The 21670-nt window shown below is 49.2% G+C and overlaps 1 protein-coding gene across 1 annotated transcript; it reads right to left on the bottom strand.

Moving 5' to 3' along the window:
• Window positions 1-757: 757 nt before the first annotated feature.
• QDPR (quinoid dihydropteridine reductase) lies at window positions 758-20289 on the bottom strand. Its single transcript, XM_081098659.1, has 7 exons — window positions 20142-20289; window positions 17261-17353; window positions 13744-13840; window positions 11010-11150; window positions 3857-3965; window positions 2997-3080; window positions 758-1418 (listed from the first exon to the last, which is right to left on the bottom strand). Exons 1-7 carry the CDS (start codon window positions 20238-20240, stop codon window positions 1313-1315), a joined length of 729 nt encoding a protein of 242 aa, XP_080954785.1. The 5' UTR covers window positions 20241-20289; the 3' UTR covers window positions 758-1312.
• Window positions 20290-21670: the final 1381 nt, after the last annotated feature.

Here is a 21670-nt window from a genome sequence, read left to right as displayed (position 1 = left end):
GTTCTCAGGGAGGAGCAGCCTGCATCGTCACGTGGAGCGCTGCTTCCAAAGGTACAGGGCCCAACCAGCCGGCCACCCTCAGATTCTGACGTGCCCAAGGGAGGGTTGTGCCTGTCACTGTATTGAAAAACATACTTCAGGCCCTGGCCGGGTAGCTCAGTTGGTTAGAGCAGTGGTCACCAACTGGTGGTCCGTGAGATCTGAAAGGTTGGCGACCGCTGGGTTAGAGCACTGTCCCGATATTCCAAGGTTGTGGGTTCGATCCCCAGTCAGGGCACATATAAGAAGCAACCAATGAATGCAGAAGTGGGACAACCAATCGATGTTTCTCTCTCTCCCTCTCTCTCTCTCTCTCCCCCCACCTGTCTTCCTCTCTCTCTAATATAAAAAAACAAAACAAAATGCATTTCAGGGTCTGAATCTACCCCAGTGATGGTGAACCTTTTGAGCTTGGCGCGTCAGCATTTTGAAAAACCCTAACTTAACTCTGGTGCCGTGTCACATATAGAAATTTTTTGATATTTGCAACCATAGTAAAACAAAGACTTATATTTTTGATATTTATTTTATATATTTAAATGCCATTTAACAAAGAAAAATCAACCAAAAAAATGAGTTCGTGTGTCACCTCTGACACGCGTGTCATAGGTTCGCCATCACTGGTCTACCCCCCTTGCGAATACAGCAGACTAGAGCCGCTAGCAGCCCGTGATTCTAGCACACAACTGTGTATAAGACGTGCTTTGATTACAGAAGATAACACAATCAACGAAGTGCATTTATTAGGAAGATAACTCCAAGTCATCACGAGTGGCGACCGCACAGGGAAAAGGTGCCTGACAGAGTCCATGGATTTCGCTTACACCACAAAAGGAGTTTTAAGGCAGTTAAATTCAACGCTGCAAAAACTACATCTGTGACAGAAACCTAACACTCAAATGTCCCAATGCCAAAATCTCTGAACCAGTCAAGCCGACAGCCACTGTCAGGGGCAGATAAACAGTTTCAAAAGCCACTCAACGTGACCCCGACCCAGAGGGGCCCAAACCTAGGTGGTTAATACAGATGGACCACAGCGCCACCTGTAGGCCTCCCCACACACACACACACACACACACACACGGTTCTACTTCACAGGAACACTTTACATTTACATTGTGTCTTAGGAAAGCAAGTGGACATTAGGTGAGAGAAAAACAGGTGTCACCATCTGGAACCACAAACAGGACTACAGAAAACACGGGGCCAGACGCGGCTACACTGAGATACGCTGACTTTTCTGGCAGGCCCCTCGCAGGCACTGAGACAAAGCTTAAAAATACGCGGGGGTAAGTTCCGTCTTCCCCTCCGTCGTCACCACCTGGATCAGGCTCCCTGAGCTTGGCCGGTTTTTCTCTGTGATCCAGTCATGGAAGGTTCTAGAACAAACAAGAAAAGCATTACATTTTAAAAGCAAAAATCTAACATGTGCTTATATTCCCATCAACGGCTTGTAGTCCCATAAACGGCTTAGGAGCTGCCATGAAAAGCCACTAAGGCAATGGTTCTCAGCCTTCCTAATGCCTCGGTCCTTTAATACAGTTCCTCATGTGGTGGTGACCCCAACCATAAAATTATTTTCGTTGCTACTTCATAACTGTAATGTTGCTACTGTTATGAATCGTCATGTAAATATCTGATATGCCGGATATATTTTCATTGTTACAAATTGAACATAATTAAAGCATAGTGATTAATCACAAAAACAATATGTAATTATATATGTGTTTTCCAATGGTCTTAGGCGACCCCTGTGAAAGGGTCGCTTGACCCCTAAAGGGGTCGAGACGCACAGGTTGAGAACCGCTACACTAAGACATCCCGGACACATAACCAGGTCCCCATGATTTCAGCACTTTACTCCTTCTACTTTTCGAGTGGCAGGAGCTGGCAAGATTTGAAGGTTCATTTTTGTATTTTCCTGCATTGTTGGAATATGTTATAACACAGTGGTATGATTTTACGTAATTTAAAAAAAAGCACTTTAGCCCTAACCGGTTTGGCTCAGTGAATAGAGCGTCAGCCTTCGGACTAAAGGGTGCCAGGTTCGATTCTGGTCAAGGGCATGTACCTTGGTTGCAGGCACATCCCCAGTAGGGAGTGTGCAGGAGGCAGCTGATCGATGTTTCTCTCTCATTGATGTTTCTAACTCTCTATCCTTCTCCTTTCCTCTCTGTAAAAAAATCAATAAAATATATATTTTTAAAAAAAAAAAAAGCACTTTAGTTCATACGCTGCTATATTACCTTCCCAGAAATTAGAAACAGGAAGAAGAAACTCATTTTTTTTTTAATAACAAACATGTAAGGAACACCTGCAGCTGTATCAAGCAATGGGAAAAAAGTACAAAAAATGGACTTTCACAATAAAATACATTAAATGCCAGAACAGGGGCATTTACTAACTCTGTGTGGGGAGGGGCAACCAACCCTACTTGAGGGTGTCAGGGAGAAAAGGCATCAGAAACCCAGGAGGTTGAACACAGAGCTGATGCTTTTTTCTCCTGTGGCTGCTGAGTACACCATCCCTCTACCAGTCCCCCAGCTGGGACTCTGCACCCCTTTAACCGGACAGCACTCAGAGCTCCTGGGACATTCCTGAGTGCCAGGCTGTGCCTTCTGGACCAGAACTGAAGTTCAACTGCCATGTCTCCGGAGCTCCACCCTGAGTGTCGAACAAGCCCGGGGGAAGGACAGGCTCCAAAAGCCAAGCGCCACTGAAACTCCCTGACATCTGCGATAGGTCATGCCCCTGTCTCTGGTGGCGGAGCAGGGCAGGGCTGGGGGACACTCTCCCGGCCCATGGACCGCCCCCGCAACTGTATAAGATTCACACTGATGTACCAGGTACACTCAGAGGCCAGTGCGCTCCCAGGCCACCCGTGTGGCTACGCCCAGGGGCACAGCGAGGGGCTGGAGCCGCCCGGGCACTGGCATTAGTATGTCTGTGATACTCACTCCACGAGGAAGTCCAAGGGCGTCCAGGAGCTGAAGTCGGCCTCGGGCATGGACTTCCTGTTCATCGGGGTGTCGAGGGTAATCCTGCGGTGCAGAGATAAGCCCGTCATTGGTGTCTCCCCTCGGCAGCCCGGCCTCCTCGGCCAGGAGAACACACCGAGAGCCCCCAGCACCACGGGTGGCAGCGTCGCACGTGGAGGTATCACGTGGACAATCAGAGCAAGGCCAGGAAGCCGCTGCACACACAGAGGTCAAGTCCGAGTGCAATTCAGGGAGGTGCTTTGTGAACCCCCCATTACGCAGACAGGAACCAAGTGGAAGAGCCACATTTTGCCTTATTTTGTTAAATACAGTCTTCCCGACCGGCATGGCTCAGTGGTTGAGCACTGAGCATTGACCGATGAACCAGGAGGTCACGGTTAGGTCAATTCCTGGTCAGGGCACGTGCCCAGGTTGCGGGGGGTGTGCAGGAGGCAGCCAATCGATGATTCTCTTTCATCATTGATGTTTCTCTCTCTCTCCCTCTCCCTTCCTCTCTGAAATCAATAAAAACGTATCTTTAAAAAAAAAAAAAAAGACAGAACTACAAGTATTCAAATAAAATATGTGAACTAAGCTGAATCAGGGAAAAGGGGGAAACAGATGGGAAGAAGGAAAAAAAAACAAGAAAGAGGCAGGACAGACAGACCCGCCCTTCAGCCAGTCCACCACTCTGGCCGCCAGGCTCACCAACACCAGAAGAAGGCTCTTCAGGGGTGAATTTTAGAGCCAAGGTGAGGGCACACACGCGTCCCTGGGGAAACGGCTCCAGGCCACGGGGACTCTAGGCAGAGGGGGGCAGAGGGGGACAGAGCACTTACGGGAGCACCGCGATGGCCGCAGCCCCAGGCGGCATGCCGCTGTTCTTCCCCGCGAGGCTCTGGCACAGCTGATGGACGGCGCCCTTGGCCATGCCGTAGCCGATCATCCCTGGGAAATGGAGAGAAAACGATTCCGTGAGCACTGGCCACCGCTGGTGTGCCCGAAGGCCACCACGCCAGGGTCCAGAGGAGGCCAGGAAGAAGGGCAGGATGGACATCTATGGAGAGAGCGTGGAAGGCACGTAACGTTTCAAGTGCACCGACTGTCACCTGACAGTTAACGTTTATCACAAAAGCTGTAAGTTGAGCCTTTTTATTTTTATTGTTGAGAACATCAAGGCTCAGACAGGGTAAGTGACACGCCCAAGCTCACACACACACACTTGCACTGACGCCTGCCCCTCCCCCCCAGAGGTGAAGGGCCAGGCAAGAGCTGGGTTCTGAACCCCCAGATTGTTAATTGCTTGTGAGCAAAATCGAGCTGCCATTTGGAGTCAGGCTGCACAGGTTCAAATCCAAGCTCTTCCACTTACCACTAAAGAAATCCTGAGCTAGTTCTCATTGCCTTGCTAGCCTCAGTTACCCCATCTGTAAAATGGGAATGAAGTACTTAATTCTGAGCTCAGCACACAGTAGGTGCTCAATAAATGTTTCCCATCAAATTCATAGAAGTAACATGCCCAGGCGTCCACCTCCCTGGGTAAAGTGTGAGCAATGCTGACATACGTATACAACGCTGCCCACTAGTCTTCGTTTGCCCCCACTGACCAGTGAGTGCTTGCTGCCTGAACAAGGCGCGCCTTTCCTTAGGCCAGGTTTCCGCCTGCTCTGCAGACATATGGCAGGAGCAGGGTCTCTCCTCTCCACAGTGCCCCACACACCTAGCTGCGGACGCTCACTAAATGCTGTGAACACCTCTCCTCCTCCACAAAACTTCTTCAGGAGTCAGCAGCCTCTTTAAAAGCTCCCAGCAAGCATGCTCTTGAAAGCAAAACAGCTGAGGAGGCAGCAAAGGTCCAGAGGGAGGTGGGGATCACATCCCTGCCGAGGAACCAATCACTGAACTGCTTCCACAGCAACCTCGGATTGCAAAAGCAGGTCAAGGTCTCAAACGGTTATTTAGAAACATAAGCAGAATATTTCACCATCCCAGGCTTCTCTGTTTAATCAGGGGCCAGGGGCCACCAGTGGTACAAAAATCGCACAAACTCTGCAGGGGTTCAAAGCATATGACTCTCATTCATCCAGCCCCGACCCCAGCACACTCCAGGGCTCACTCTTCATTCCTTTCAAACAACATGGGAGAGGATCTGATGAAGAAAGAAACAAGCGCCCAGCTGGCGTGGCTCAGTGGTTGAGTGTCGACCTATGAACCAGGAGGTCAGGGTTCGATTCCCAATCAAGGGCACATGCCCAGGTTTCTGGCTCGATCCCCAGTAGGGGGCGTGCAGGAGGCAGCCTATCAATGAGTCTCTCATCATTGACGTTTCTCTCTCTCCCTCTCCCTTCCTCTCTGAAATCAATAAAAATATATTTTTTTGAAACAAGCAACCCGCAATCCTAATGGTTTAATTCTACAGAATTCTACACAATGCAAGTAAGGACATCATTTGCAAGAAATTCTAGAAAAAAGTATTTTATAAGAAGATAAGTACTTTCTTCCCAATTATAAAATGATCAAGGTAGTCCCTCAAGACTGATTTCCAAACACAGCAAAACAAAAGCGATCACTAGCATTTAACACAGTTTATCCTCCAGAAGGTGACCTACAAATACAGCCTTGGAAATAAGAGGGTGGGTTTTCTCAGTATGTTTCCGTTTTTGAACAACTTTTCTTGGGTTTAAAGGATGACAGCCTCTTCGTTGTTTACTTTCAAATTATACATAGATTTCCCCAGATTTTTCTAGGGTCTGAACCAAAGCTGAAAAATTTCATGACTCAAATAAATTTAATAATACCTAACTCAGAACTTAAAGATGAACACAGTTATGAACATCTGCAGGAGAAGTAGCTGAGCAAGAGTAAGTCTGAAATAATCATGCCGGTTCACTTTTATCACTGACTCTAAGCCATTCACATACCTTTCTAAGCCATTCACATCCACTAAGATGTTTGCAACTCCTAACTGCCACATAGAATATTTTATTATTTATCCCCATTTTACAGATGGCACTATTGAGCCTTATAGAGGTTAAGTAACTTGCCAAATATCACACAATAGGTGGCAAGATCACCAGAGACATCCAACCTGTGCAGTCCCAGAGCCTGCACTCTTAACCAGCATCCAAAACTATGAACAAAGAGATATTTACAAACCAAAGGAAAGTAGGAGAGTGTTCTGTCCTTCAGAAAAATTAGTCTTTCAAGTCTTGGGGTTTTTTCTTTTTTAAATGTCAAGCTGCTACTCATTTCTCTACTTACTTTCCAGTGTCTGTTCTCTGTCACCTTTAATAAAAACCAAAACTCAACCAAGCTAGCATCTGACATTTACACAGCTTTAATGATTGCAATAGACATGGATGGGTGAGATCATAGGCTCTGAGACTCGTAGCAAAAAAACAAGAGACAAGAAATTGTTGGTTCCTAAGAGCCTCGCAGTTCAGCGAGTTGCATTAAAATGGAAAAAGGTGCCCTAGCTGGTTTGGCTCAGTGGATAAAGCGTCGGCCTGTGGACTGAAGGGTCCCAGGTTCGATTCCGGTCAAGGGTATATGCCTGGGTTGTGGGCTCGATCCCCAGTGGGGGGTGTGCAGGAGGCCGCCAATCAATGATCCTCTCTCATCATTGATGTTTCGATCTCTCTCTCCTTCCTTCCTCTCTGAAATCAATAAAAAATATTTATTTTAAAAAAAATGGAAAAAGGTGCTCAAGCTCTCCAGCACACCAAAGAGGCCGAAAAGCAGCCCCCGCTTTTATTAAAGAAGAGTTCCACTTAGGTAGTAGAGGTGGACACTTTCTGCCTTTGGGCTGTCCCCACCAAACCGGCACTTACGTTCCTTTAACCCTACCTGGAAGGGAGTATTATAGGTTGAATTGTGCCCCCTAAATTCATATGTTAAAGTCCTAAACCCCCGTATCTCAGAATGTGACTGTACTTGGAAGTGGGGTCTTTAAAGAGGTCATCAAGTTAAAATGAGGTCATTAGGGTGGGTGCTACCGGTGTCCTTATAAGAAGAGGAGACTGGGACCCAGACGGGCACAGAGCATGCGAGGACACAGGAGAAAGACAGCCATTGACAAACCAAGGAAAGAGGCACCAGGAAGAAATCAAGAAATCGACCCTGCCGAAACCGGTTTGGCTCGGTGGATAGAGCGTTGGCCTGCGGACTGAAGGGTCCCAGGTTCTATTCCGGTCAAGGGCATGTACCTGGGTTGCGGGCACATCCCCAGTGGGAGGTGTGCAGGAGGCGGTTGATCGATGTTTCTCTCTCATCGATGTTTCTGACTATCTCTCTCCCTTCCTCTCTGTAAAAAGTCAATAAAATATATAAAAAAAAAAAAATCGACCCTGCTGACACCCTGATCTTGAACTTCCAGCCTCTAGAATTATGAGATGAGTGTCTGTTGTTTAAGCCGCAGGGGAAATTGGTTATGGAAGCCCTAGCAAACGAACACCGGAGAAACTAAGATGGCGGCATAGATAAACACGGGGAAATAGTTGCCTCCCACAACAATTGACAAATATCCCAAAGGACGGAGCAAACATCGTCCAGAACAACAGGAAGGCTGGCTGAGTGTAATTTCTACAACTAGAAGAAAAGAAAAGCACGCTGAGAGCCAGAGGAGCTGCGGAGGTGAAGTGCAGAGGTACGGCGGTGGCTCGCGCACGCGGAAAGGGGGTGGCACCTGAGGACGCGGCTGTCTTTTTGAATCACAAGCTCCCGACTGCTCTGAACTCCAGTTCTGGGAAGTCTCTGGGGACCCAGGAATCATACGGGGAGAGGCTGCTCTGTCAGGCGGCGACGGGCGAACTTGAGGGCGGATTTCCCTCAGAGGTGCTTGCAGCCGTTACCGGGACACTGAGACGCGCGACTTCGGGCGCGGAGAATCAGCCATAGCTTCTTTCTCCGCCCTTTGACTCCCTGAGACCCCGCCCCACCCAGGCTGCAGCAGAGGCTTTTGCATGTGAATGTACCTAACTACAGCCCAGCCAAGCAGACCCGGAACTTCCAAGAGAAGGCCCAAGGCCCCGCAGCGGCTTGCATTGCTTCACAGCTGAGCCTCTTCGTGGCTCCGGCTGTGTGGCCTCAGGCAGGGGCTGAATTAGCACCTCCTTAGATCCAGGAGCCACTGTACCCAGTGGTCAGAGGGGGACCATTCTCCCACTTCAGACACAGCTGATTCCCACAGCCAATTGGCCTGGAGGTAAATTCCTCCCAGTGATCCTACAACAACCAAGGCACCAAGAGTGCACCAAGAGTGTCCACCCCAGGTAACTGGGGAGGCTGAGCCACTGGGCCCTACAGGACACCTGGCGCGCAGGGCCACTCTATCAACACAGGGAAGCAGCCAAAATGCGGAGACAGAGAAACAGGTCACAATTGGCAGAAACGGAGGAGGACAGACGACTGGATATAGAGTTCAAGGCCACGTTTATAAGGTTTGTCAAGAATTTTATGGAAACCGCCGATAAATTTAATGAATCCCTCAAGGAGTATAGTGAGACCATGGAGGACATGAAAAAGGACCAACTAGAAATTAAGCATACACTGACTGAAATAAAGAATAATTTACAGAGATCCAACAGCAGACAAGAGGATCCCAAGAATCAAGTCAAAGATTTGAAATACAAAGAAACAAAAAATACCCAACCGAAAAAGAAAAAAGAAAAGAGATTCAAAAAATATGAAGATAGTGTAAGGAACCTCTGGGACAACTTCAAGCGTACCAACATCAGAATTATAGGGGTACCAGAAGGAGAGAGAGGGCAAGATATTGAAAACCTTTTTGAAGAAATAATGACAGAAAACTTCCCCCACCTGGTGAAAGAAATGGACTTACAAGTCCAGGAAGCGCAGAGAACCCCAAACAAAAGGAATCCAAAGAGGACCACACCAAGACACATCATAATTAAAATGCCAAGAGCAAAAGATAAAGAGAGAATCTTAAAAGCAGCAAGAGAAAGACAGTCAGTTACCTACAAGGGAGTACCCATCCGACTGTCAGCTGATTTCTCAACAGAAACCATGCAGGCCAGAAGAGAGTGGCAAGAAATATTCAAAGAGATGAATAGCAAGAACCTGCAACCAAGATTACTTTATCCAGCAAAGCTATCATTCAGAATGGAAGGTCAGATAAAGAGCTTCACGGATAAGAAAAAGCTAAAGGAGTTTATCACCTCCAAACCAGCATTATATGAAATGCTGAAAGGTATTCTTTAAGAAGAGGAAGAAGAAAAAGGAACTCTTACCATTTGCCACAGCATCGATGGAACTGGAGAGCGGATAAATACCACAAGATCTCACTTATTTGTGGAATATAATGAACAACATAAACTGATGAACAAGGACTGATCCAGAGACGGAGAGGCTTTGATTGGATTGTCGGGCCTTGGAGGGAAGGTAGGGGAGGGTGGGGGCAAGGGGGAAGGATCAACCAAAGGACTTATATGCAAGCATATAGGCCTAACCAATGGACACGGACAACGGGGGGTGAGGGGATGAGCGGGGGGGGGGGGGGGGTAGAGGGTACACATATGTAATATCTTAATCAATAAAAAAATATAAAAAAAAAGAAAACGAACACCAGGAGCAGAACATGCGAACAGAACTTGGATCTGCCTGATGCACTGGGAAAAGCATAGTTTAGAAGTGATGGGTTCTGGTTCAAAGCAAGGTTACAACTTACTTACCGCAGAAACCCAGACAAGTGAATGAACCGTGCTCCGCTCTAGCTCCCTTACCTACAAACTGAGAAAGATCTGGAATGCCATCGGCCCCAGGATCCCATGAGAATACACGGAAGTGAACTGGCCTACGAGAAACTGGCCCTGTGCTGGGCACCTCGCACATGTTAAGGCCTCCAGCGCTTACAGCTGCTCCTCAAGGCCGACGCTACTGTCACTAGTTACAGTGACTCCGGCAGAAATCTGGTCAGGTACGTGATTTGTTCAAGGCCACCCATCTAGGACGAAGAATGCACCCCGGCCTCTCTTACTCTGTCACCCACACTATTCTCGGCGGCCGAGCTGCTTCCCTGGGACACATGAGCACAACGTGATGGTGATAATACATGTTTATGATCTAACTAGAGGCCCGGTGCACAAATTTGTGCACGGGGGGGGGGGGGGTCCCCTCTGGGTGGCCTGCAGGGATCGGGCTGAAACCCACACTCCAATGCCTCCTGCAGCTCCTACCTGCTGTTCCCGCTCATCCCAGCCCCACTGTGCCTGCTGCAGGCTGGTGCCCAATCAGCCCCGATAGGGGGAGGCTCGCGCTGCCACAGCAATGCTCACCAGCCATGAGCCCTGCATCTGGTGCCCTCCCAAGGGGAGTGGCCTGCGGGATCAGGCTGAAACTGGCTCTCCGACATCCACCGAGGAGTCCCGGATTGCGAGAGGACACAGGCCAGGCTAGGGGACCCCACCAGTGCATGATCGAGCTGGGGAGAGACCATGGGAGGGCTCCAGGAAATGTCCAGCCCATCTTGCTAAATCCCGATTGGCTGGACCGCAGCAGCAAGCTAACCTACCAGTTGGAGCATCTGCCCTCTGGTGGTCAGTGCACGTCATAGCGGCTGGTCGACTGTTTGTCTGCCCCCTGGTGGTCAGTGCATGTCATAGCCAGCGGTTGAGCAGCCTTAGCATATCATCAGCATGTTACGCTTTGATTCGTTGTTTGGTTCTTCTGCCATTTGGTATATTTGCATATTACCCTTTTATTATATAGGATTTGTACTTACTCCAGCACCATTCATACCCAGAGTGGATCATGGATAAATAAACCAGATTGGAGGGGGGTAAAGGGGCAGATGGCAGCATACCTTAACCACCAGGAAGATGAGGAATTCAGGAAGCAAAGGAAGCAAAACCCACCCACACAAAGCACCCCAGAAGGGAAAGGGCTTCAACATTCCCCATGTCATCGAAGTGTCCCGCAGCCCCAGCGAGCAAGCACTAGCACTCCCATTTCACAGAGGGGGAAACGGAGGCTCACCAGGAGTCCCATCCAGGGCGGCCTTGGCACCCGCCAAGGTCAGGAGGCCTCCATCCTTGAGGTGCTTGGTGGCCAGGTGGCTGGAGATGGTGGACGTCCACATGCTCTGCTTCCACATGAGGTCGCAGTTTTTGAAGAGAGCTGAGGGAGGAAACACAGGTGGGCTCAGCCTCAGGGGGAGGAGCCTGACAGCTGAGTCGCTCAGGGCGCGGACACTGGGGAAGCACCAGCCTCTCCCACCCCGACAACAGGGTCTGGTACGAGCAGCAAGGGCTCTGAGGTCAGAGACACAGGTTCGAATCCAGGCCACCAGTCCCAGCTTGCTCACCTGGAAACTGGCCACATTTCAGGCAGCAAGTGCAGACTGTGAACAGTCTGCGGGACTGCCCATCTGAGAGGGTCCTGCTTTAGGTGGGCGTTAGGTTTGTAATAGAACCTGCATGTCTAAGTCAGGTTTGACTGATGATAAAAAGCTGAGGGACCATTACCACAAGGACATAGAGGGCTTTCACAAAGCTACATCATTTTCAAGGCCAAAAGTTTAATGCTGGCTTTAAAGACCCTTTAAAAGAAATCTGAGCCCTGGCCAGTGTGCGCAATAGTTAGAACGTCGGCCCACACACCGAAGGGCTGTGGGTTCGATTCCGGTCAAGGGCACGTACTTGGTTTGCAGGGGTGCTCCCTGCCCCCGGTTGGGAGGCAACCAGTCGATGTGTCTCTCTCACATTGATGTTTCTCTCTCTTTCTCCCTCTCCATCCCTCCCTCCGTTCCACTCTCTCTGAAAAGCAACAGAAAAAATATCCTCAGGTGAGGATTAACAAAAACAAAAAAAGCTGAAATGATAACATTTCACACTTACTTTAACTCTGTGGCCTCACTAAAAATGCAAGAAGAAGCAAGTAGTGACGTGTAACTTTGGCGGCTGGGCGGGCGGCTGTCCCCGTCCCTCCTCACAAGGCACAAAGATCCCAGTGAGGCTGTGCCCATGGCCCAGGAAGGAAGCCCCCATCCAGCGGGGGTCTTCCCCCAGGGACAACCAGGGATCGTGTTTCCCTGCAGAAAAGGACTAGAAAAAAACTGATGGACCCACACTTACCACTCCTTGTCCCCAAAATACACCAAGGGCCACCAGGGTGTTTTGCCCAAACCCCACAAAATATCAGTTTCACATCCAAGTGTGGTTCACAGAAAATCAATTCCTTTTTGCACAGCTTTGGCTAATACATGTAGAAGGAATGACAGAATTAGGACACTACCATTCTCCACCCCCGTCTGGAATCACTGACTCGGGCAGGGATAATCCATAGATGCTTAACGCCCTTGGGTTATAGAAATCTGGGATTCGCAAGGTGTTTGGGAAGAGGATACTTACACACGATGCCAAAGCACAGTCCCCCGGGTCGCTTACTAATTGCAAATAGAAAACAGACCTTTACAATGGAAGCCTATCAGCGGCCACCTTAACCCATTGGCAAACAGGGCATCACTGGGGGTGATAGGGCCATCTGACATGGCGACAGTCCCACTGGGATTAGTAAGAAGTACACATGACTCAGGAAGAATTCTCGCCTCCAAGATGCTTAACCTGATCCTAAGCAAGTCCCAGACCTAAATTCCAGTGCACCGGAAATACTCGGGCTAGATGAACTAGGTAAGACACCTTAGAGAAACAGTAAAATACATTCATATGAAAACTGCCCTGCCTCACCAAGTGTATCACCCGGGGGGGAAAAATTCTACATTAAGAGACTAAAAACAACAACAAAAGGAGGCATAAACCCTGATGTTTAGGGGGGGAAAAACCCCTCTAAAAGCTCTGGAATAAATTGGGGAATTTGAATGCAGGTTAGATATTATTCTTACAGAATGACTATTACTTTCCTTAGCTATGATAGCAGTATTATGATGATGTAGGAAAACGAGCATATTCTTTGGAGATGCATGCTGAAATCAGCAAAGTGTTCATTTACTTGCAGCAAGTGGTTAACAAAAAAATGCCCACACAGAGCACCCCTGCGGAGAGCCAGGGAGCACGGAGAGCAATGTCAGCAGTTACCGAATCCAGATGGAGGGGGTGGGTGTTCCCTGAACTCTTCCAGCTTTTCCGTGTGTTTGCAAATGTTCATAATGAAAAGTTGGAAAATGGCCCTGACCAGTTTGGCTCAGTGGAGAGAACGTAGGCCCGCAGACTGAAAGGTCCCAGGTTCAATTCCAGTCAAAGGCATGTACCTTGGTTGCGGTCACATCCCCAGTAGGGAGTGTGTAGGAGGCAGCTGATCCATGTTTCTCTCTCATCAATGTTTCTAACTCTCTATCCCTCTCCCTTCCTCTCTGTAAAAAATCAATAAACTTAAAAAAAAAAAAAAGTTGGAAGATGTACTCAGCATTGATACAAGCTCAATGTTGAGTCCTTCTGACATGTGGAAGGATCTCTCCAAGTCATACACATCCCCCGATCCCCAGGAATAAGCCCTGTGAGATGAGGGCGGGAACAATGCTGATGTCATCCTGCCTTTACACCTCCAGCTCAATGTCCCCTCCCCTAACCCCGTTGATGGGGAGTTGCTTCTCCAGCTGTGAAAAGGGGTGGTCGTCCCTACCTCACAGAGCTACTCTACAGCGTCTGGGAGACACGCAGGGAAACATCTGGCCTGGCACACAGAACCGACCCAGTCCCCGCCCCCCGGACAAAGAGCAGAGCAGAGTGAATGATCAACCCAGAAAAGGACTCACACTTGGACTTGGCATTGCCCCCGGCCCAGCCTCCAGCCACACAAAGGATGGCGTCCACCTTCTCTTCACCCAGGAGCTTGCCGACATCAGCAGTCACCTGAACCGAAAAGGACGGAAAGAGGCGTAAATCGCCCGGGAAACCTAAACAGGCTGACGCCTTCAGACACATCAGTTTATTTTTCACTTTCTCCGAAGACGGGAACAGCACCTAGCAAGGAACACTTTGAAAACTAAACGTAGGACAAACCTACGATGACCATTTGGGTTGGTAAAGCCCACCTACATTTCAATGTGCTTTTTATAAAGCAATCTAGAATCTGCTTTTTAATTTTTATTGATTTCAGAGAGGAAGGGAAATAGAAACATCAACGATGAGAATCATTGATCTGCTGCCTCCCGCATGCCCCCTACTGGTGATCGAGCCCACAACCCCAGCATGTGCCCTGATCAGGAATCAAACCGTGACCTCCAGGTTCATTGGTCAATGCTCAACCACTGAGCAACACCGGCTGGGCCCTCCCTCCATTCTTAAGCCTTGTCTTGTTGCCAAGAGCCCAGAGCCCAGAGCCCAGGGGCTGGAAGTTGGATCACCTCCCCTGACATCTGTTCTACTTTTTAGGAAAGCAGGAAGCCCACAACAACAATGCAACTGTTTGACTTTTTTTATTTTTTACATCTAGGCATTTTTAAATTCCTCCCCCTTAAATGTTGCTTTCTGCCCAATAGTTTTCTATAAGTAAATGTCATGCCTTCCTGGCTTCTGCATCTCTTCACTGTCACTAGTGAACTGCTGCCCAGGGGGCCAATTTTATATGTATTAGGGTTGAATTTCCTCTTCTAGAGCTTCACAAACAAAAACTGGATGTTGTGCTATTGTCCAGAAAATTCCTAATTGGGGGATGGAGGGGGGAAGAAGAGGAAGAGAAGTTAAAGAGTTTAAAAGTTCTGTAGAGTCAAGTCTCAGATACAAGCAGCTTCACATTCAAAAAGCACATAGACATCAGCATCCGCAACTAACAAGAGCAGAGGAGACACTGACTGCAGGAACCACTCTGCCAGCGGCTCTCAGAGCCCAGGGCTCCCTTGCACTTAATTCCAGCTTTGGTTACTTGATTCGCATGGAGCTGCTTTGCTGCAAGGCAGCTTAGCATGCAGTTAGGAGAGCAGGCATCCAACCCCCACTGCCCGGTTCAAATCCTGGCTGCACCACCTCCCACCTGTTTGACCCGAGCAAATACCAGGGCCTCTCTGTGCCTCAGACTCCCCATTCCTAAAAGGAAGATAAATTAGAAACTTTGTTCTGAGGGGTTACAGACATTCAGCAAGTTAATGTGAATAAAGCCCTTAGAATGATGCCTGACACAATGCCACGTCCATTAAAGCCAATAGTGCAGGAAACATCGGGACCAGGTTACGGAAAGTAAGGAAAGAGGCCTTGGCCAGTGTGGCTCAGTCGGTTGAGTGCTGTCCCAGGCACCTAAAGGTCTCTGGTTAAATTCCCAGTCAGGGCACATATCCAGGTTGTGTGTTCAATCCCTGCATACAGGAGGCAACCGATCAATGTTCCTCTCTCACACCCATGTTTCTCCCTCCCCCTTCCTCTTTGTCTAAAATCAATAAAATAAAATAAAATAAAATAAAATAAAATAAAATAAAATAAAATAAAATAAAAATGTATTTTAAAAAGAGAACAGTAACAGCAACAAAAATCTACCTTCTGGAATAAGGCAGCTGGCTTTTTATATTCTAGCCCCGCGGTCGGCAAACTGCGGCTCGCAAGCCACATGCGGCTCTTTGGCCCCTTGAGTGTGGCTCTTCCTAAGCCTTAGGAGTACCCTAATTAAGTTAATAACAATGTACCTACCTATATAGTTTCAGTTTAAAAAATTTGGCTTTCAAAAGAAATTTCAGTCGTTGTACTGTTGATATTTGGCTCTGTTGGCTAATGAGTTTGCCGACCACTGTTCTAGCCTATGTCAAACTGATGCTTTAGAAAGACGAAGTGAGCAGGACAGCATGCTCATGGGTTTTATTTTAAATTTATACATGTGCATGTCTGGAGCAATGGACTGAAAGGAAATCTCACAACACGTTAACTGCATAATGGGACTACACACGATTTCCCCCTTCTCTTTATTTTACTCTATTTCCTATATCATACATGCATCACTTGTAACATTTTTAAATGTGTTATAAAAAATGGCTAAGGACCACAAAACCTCCGGCCCGCAACCGTGTTTAGATTACTCGGGAGAGTGCAACTAAACAAAAAACAGAGCCTGGACTTATTCAAGTTGTTCATGAGTCGTTAACAAGTCTCTTGTTCGGCGATTCATGCTCCCCCAGCAACCAAATAGCTTCTGTCTCTGAAACTCAGTCCCTTGGCTGTAAAGGGGGCTGCCACCCCTGCCACCTGCCTCACAGGGTGCCTGTGTAAACACAGCCCATCACACGAAGAAGGATGTCATTTCCTGGGGGATGTGGGCTGGAGCGCTGGCGCCAGGACCCCAGAAAGCACGTCCTTCGGGCTGTCTGTGGGAGCCACTTACGAGCATCTCAGCTACTGATACCTACACATCCATCGAGCTGCTGAGAGAGCTTCCTGCTGGGGAGGGACATTGTCTCGGGGTCACAGGGGGAGTGCACCAGTGACTGAAATATTTACAGTTTTTGTTTGATTTCTTGGTTATGATAAGCACATCATTGTATAATTCAAAATAACCTGTTTCATTGGTATTCTTGCTTTGAACTAGGGATCTCCACTTTTTTAGAATGCACCCTAAATAAGTAATCAGAGATGGGGACAAGGATGTTCGCCACTTGTTAATGGTAAAAGTAAAAAATTACAAAAATGTTAAATGTACATGTGGAAACTAAAAATTGTGGCCAATCCACAATATAAAAAAATTACATGTTGACACAGAGGGTTTTTATTTTTAAGAGATTGAAGAAGTACTGAAATGAAATAAAATTTCATTTAAAAATGTTAAAAGCTGCCGAGACCGGTTTGGCTCAGTGGATAGAGCGTCGGCCTATGGACTGAAGGGTCCCAGGTTCGATTCCGGTCAAGGGCATGTACCTGGGTTGCGGGCACATCCCCAGTGGGAGATGTGCAGGAGGCAGCTGATCGATGTTTCTCTCTCATCGATGTTTCTAACTGTCTATCCCTCTCCCTTCCTCTCTGTAAAAAATCAATAAAATATATATTTAAAAAAAAAATGTTAAAAGCTGATCATAAACTATAAAACACAAGATGATTTCAATCTGTAACGCTAATAGGATCCATAGGAAAGACAAGAAAATCGGCCAAAATGTGAATACTCAGCTAGCTAGACATAAATTATGGGTAATATATCTTCATTATATTTTTCCTCTTTTTCCAAATTTCCTTCAATGGGTACACATGGCCTTTGTAATTAGAGAAATAATACTCGAAAAAGGGAAGGACACATGGCCAGTGGAGACCTATTCCCAGGGCTCCCCCCACACAGGCTTGGGGGGCCTTTTCTGGAATTACCTGGTCAGCCTGCTCGGTAAACGAGTCTGTCATTCTAACGATGACACTCGCGCTGGCCTCTTCATTCTCCACCACGTCGATGCTGGCCACCCACTGGAGCGAAGAAGGAAACAGCTTTGGTCAGAGACAATAGTTGCAATTCCTTTAAAGATCCATGCCCAGAAATGGGGGCTGTGGGGGCAGGTGACAGGCTTAGAGGAAAACCCACTAGAGAAAGGATCCAGCTACTGACCTCTCGCACATACGGGGACGTCTGACCTACGCCAGTCTACCCCAGCCCAGCTCAGCCCAGCCCATTCCGCCTCCGAACTCCTCATCTTCCTCTCCTTCCACTCTCAACTCTGAAAGCCAAACCGTGAACTTCCAGAGGACCCCCCGCCCCCACCAGGGTCCGCAAACTTTTTCTGTAAAGGGCCAGAGAGGAAATATTTTCGGCTTTGCTGGCCCTATGGTCTCCGTTGCAACTGCTCAACTCCTCTGTTATAACGAGAAAACAGCCACAGGCCACAGGCGAACGAATGAGCGTGCCTGTGTTCCAATAAAACTTCAAGTGCCAAAGTATGAATTTCATATGATTTTCACACGTCACAGGATATTCCTCTTTTAACCTCTTTCCAACCATTGAACAATGTGAAACCAGTCTTAGCTCTTGGGCTGTACAAAAACAGACAGCAGGCTGGATCTGGCCCGTGCAGGGCGAGAGTTTTGGACCCCTGCCCCCAGCACAGAGGGAGGGAGATCAGGCAGGCCAGGTTTGAATCCTGCCTCTGTCATACAATGGCTTTCTCCAGCTCATGCTCTGCAGAGGGTCCTCGCCTGCACAGTGGGGTTAGCAATAAACTTGGTTAGTGTGAGAATTAAATGAAACAGAGAAGGCTGCAGCTGCCAGCCCAGGTACACATGGCTCTTACTCGGAGAGGGCCAGGGCCCTGAGGCCTGAAGGCCCGGAGATAAAGATCTCTACCAAGCTTTGGAGAACACAGCTTCCATTCAAGAACACTCACCACTTCTGTCACCAGCCATGGGAGAGACTGACACAAAGGCAAGGTTCCATCCCAGAGCTCCCAGGAATGAAGGGAGTGGGGACAAAGGTAAATCAGTTCACAAATCAAAGGTAAAGCAGTGCCTCCATCAGGGGGAAGTGCCCCCCACCCCCACCCCGAAGGGGAAAGCACAGTCCTCGCATCTGTAACACGTGGATACCAACAGGACTACGTAGTAAAATTACTGCACAGAATAAAAGAAACGAAGAGGACGTAAGGGATCTGGTATATAGGGACACAGTGCCTGGCCTGGCTGGAATCCTTAAACCTTACAATGGTCACCTCCCATCTATGCCGACTTCCTAGCTTCCAGAGCAGGTGTGCGGCAGGAAGGGGTGGTGTGTTTAGAATTCCTTAGAAGCATATTCCTATGCCAGAGTCTGAGCCGGAAGAAAACCCTGGGACCCTCTCTCTCTGGCCCCAGGGCACCCTCACCCAGCAGCTGCTGCGGCTGTGCTAACTGATCCCTCAGGACAACTACCCAGAGCTCCAGCATGGACTTTGAGCGAGTGACAGCTGCAGCAGGAAGACACAGGGCAGTCTCCACTGGGAACGCACTGATCCCCGCTGGGAGGCTGGGGTCAGGGTTCCTGGCCTGCGACCAGCTCTGTTCCTACATGGCCACCTTCAGGGAGTGAACCTGATTTGCAAAGTAGCTGAAATCGGCTACTCATCAAAGAAGCTTCCCGTGTTTGAAGGGCTGAGCCTTCGAGGTACCAGGTCCAATGGAGCTAAAAGAGCAGGAGTCTAGATCAGTATCTCAATAACAGGGGAGAGAGAAACTGCTCTCCCCTTCTAGATTCTTCCAGCTGGCCTAATAATGAAATCAACATGAGATAATAACAAGGGAAAATAACTAAATTTAATTGCATATGTACATATGGGAACCCCACACAGATAAGGGCAGAAACAGAAAGTTAAAATGAAGTGTAAGTTACATTCTGAGCTAAGGATAAGGCTACAGTACCTTGGGGACTCAGAGGGGAGAAAGGTCATTCAAAGGACATAAGAAAAGCAGATGTTCAGTAATCAGAAGTTTGCACTGCCCTATACATTGGTCCTAAAAAATATTTTTCTGGTGATGACTCTTATTACGAGCAAGGCCCCTAATTTAAAATTTTTAAGGGAGAGGTAAAAGTTTCTCTTGAACCCACAGGGTCTCTAGCCTTCGGTTCAAAATAATTCACGTGCCAAAGTGACATATCTTGGGGAAGCCTCTCGTGAACCCCTTCAATATACAAAATAAATCTACCAATAATAGCTAACATTTAAACATCTTTTACCTGGAGTCAGGTAAATTTACACGCTAGGGCACCAATGACCTCATTTCATCCTCACAACTCCCCAAAGGGGCAAATACTATCATTATCCCCATTTTACAGACGTGGAAACGGGTTCGTGGAAGTTAAGTTCACGGTGGCAGGACTAGTAATCAGGGTCAGGTGGCAGTTTCCCAATCCTTCCTTCTTCTCTCTCCCTGGCCCCTCACCTGCGCTCCTCTTCCTCCGGCTCTGCAATTCTCCCCTGAGTCATGCGGGCTTCCCGGCCCGGCGGCGGCGGAGACCCAGGGGCAGCCGCCCCCACCCGCTTGGCGCAAAGGCCGAACCCACGGCCGGGGTGGGCGCGCACGCGGAGGCCGGAGCAGACGTGCAGACTTGTGTATGCACTTCCAAGCACCCGTGTGGGGGGGGGGGGGGGCACACGGACCCCCAGCTTCCTCCAGACCGGCCTCCCAGGATGCACCGGAAGGCCCCCGGTACCCCAATCACCATCGCCCCCGACCGCCACCCAGGCCGCCCCTCCAAGGCACAGCCCGGGCGCCCCGCCCGCGGACTCACCCAGTTGCGGGCCCGGAACGCCTGCACGCAGCGGGAGCCCAGCGCGCCCCGGCCGCCGTACACCAGCACCCGGCGCGCCTCGCCCGCCGCCGCCGCCATCCTGCGCCTCCCGCGGGTCCCGCTGCTCCGATCGCCCGAGCCCGCACGCCACGCCCCTGCGCGCCCCGCCCCGCCCAGCCACGCCCCGGCCGGCCGGCCGGCCAACCAGCCGAGAGGAACCGCGCGCACACCGCGCCGCGCGCTCCGCCCCGGCCCGCCCCGCCCCGCCCCGCCCCGGCCGGCCAACCAGCCGAGAGGAACCGCGCGCACACCGCGCCCGCGCCCCGCCCCGGCCCGGCCGCCCAACCAGCCGAGAGGAACCGCGCGCACACCGCGCCCGCGCGCCCCGCCCCGGCCCACCCCGCCCCGGCCGCCCAACCAGCCGAGGGGAGTCGCGCGCGGCCGCGCCCCGCGTGGCGCCCGCTGCTGCCGCCTAGCGCGCGGCCTGGCTCGGGGAGGAAAGGCGACCCAGAGGGGCGGGCGCTCTCGGCCGCGCCCCCAACCCGGCGGGCCCGCCCCGGACCGGTGCGTGCGCTGAGCCCTGCAGCCTGCGGGTAGGTGCGGGGTTCTGGCGTGCAGGGCGCGGGGCTAAGGCCGGAGCGGTGGAGAGCAGGAGGGCGAGGGAGGGATGGCCCCGGCCGTCATCTCAGGGTCAGAGAACGGGAGTCAACTGGCGAGAGAAGGCAAACCACGGGTGAGAACATATGTAATACCTTCATCAATAAAGAAAGAAGAAAAAAAAAAGTACAAATTGACAATTACAAAATAGTCATGAGGATCTAAATAAAGTACATCATAAGAAATATAGTCAATGGTATTGTAACAGCTATGTTGTACACCTGAAACTAATAGAATATTGTATGTCAACTGTAATTAAAATATTAAAAATTGAGTTAAAAACTAAAAAAAAAAAAAGACAAACCACGAGTGATACAGTTTTCCTCTCAGTAGGAGTGAAGGCTACTGCCTGGCCACCCTGCTTAATAGCCTGTCTCCTCGCCAGTTAAAGGGGAATATAATGGCCTAGCTGCCTTTGGTTTCGGAAAGGGTTTTAAAAGCTAGCACTACAGCTGTGTGGCTCTAAATAGTAGTAGGAGTTCAATAAATGCCGATTGAGCATTAGTAATATTGACATTTTTGCCACCACTTATGTTACAATTCATTGGGCCTCTTCGAGATTGTGAGTTCCAGGCTTCTTGCATTTGGGGAGTAAGGGGGGCTATTTTAATATCAATTTGGGGGGCATGTTTAAGCATTAAAATTTACCAAACCAATGATACAGAAATTGTAGCATACTGTAGTTTAAGTGTTTGTATCTCCCAAATTAATAAAAATAAATACTGCTTGCTTAAAAATATGAGTACGTAACAGGCCTCTGGTCTGATAGGAACACAAGTTCAATGGTGTCAAGTCCTATAATATTATCCTTAGACCTCTGTGACTGTGTGTAAGCCCCACCAAATGGTACCACCTGCCTCACCAATAGGCAT

Source organism: Myotis nattereri, assembly GCF_964212035.1.
Source record: "Myotis nattereri genome assembly, chromosome: 1".
NCBI classification, from domain to species: Eukaryota; Metazoa; Chordata; class Mammalia; order Chiroptera; family Vespertilionidae; genus Myotis; species Myotis nattereri.
This window is presented reverse-complemented; position numbering and strand designations above follow the sequence as displayed.

Bases quoted from the DNA above. Each gene is read 5' to 3' on its own strand.
- QDPR (XM_081098659.1), bottom strand. From the start codon at position 20,240: ATGGCGGCGGCGGCGGGCGAGGCGCGCCGGGTGCTGGTGTACGGCGGC. The intron at 13,841-17,260 runs GTAATTCCAGAA...TTTTCGGTTCAG, and splicing joins TTACCGAGCAGGCTGACCAG to GTGACTGCTGATGTCGGCAA. The intron at 11,151-13,743 runs GTGAGTCCTTTT...TTCCTCCCTCAG, and splicing joins GGGCAATGCCAAGTCCAAGT to CTCTCTTCAAAAACTGCGAC.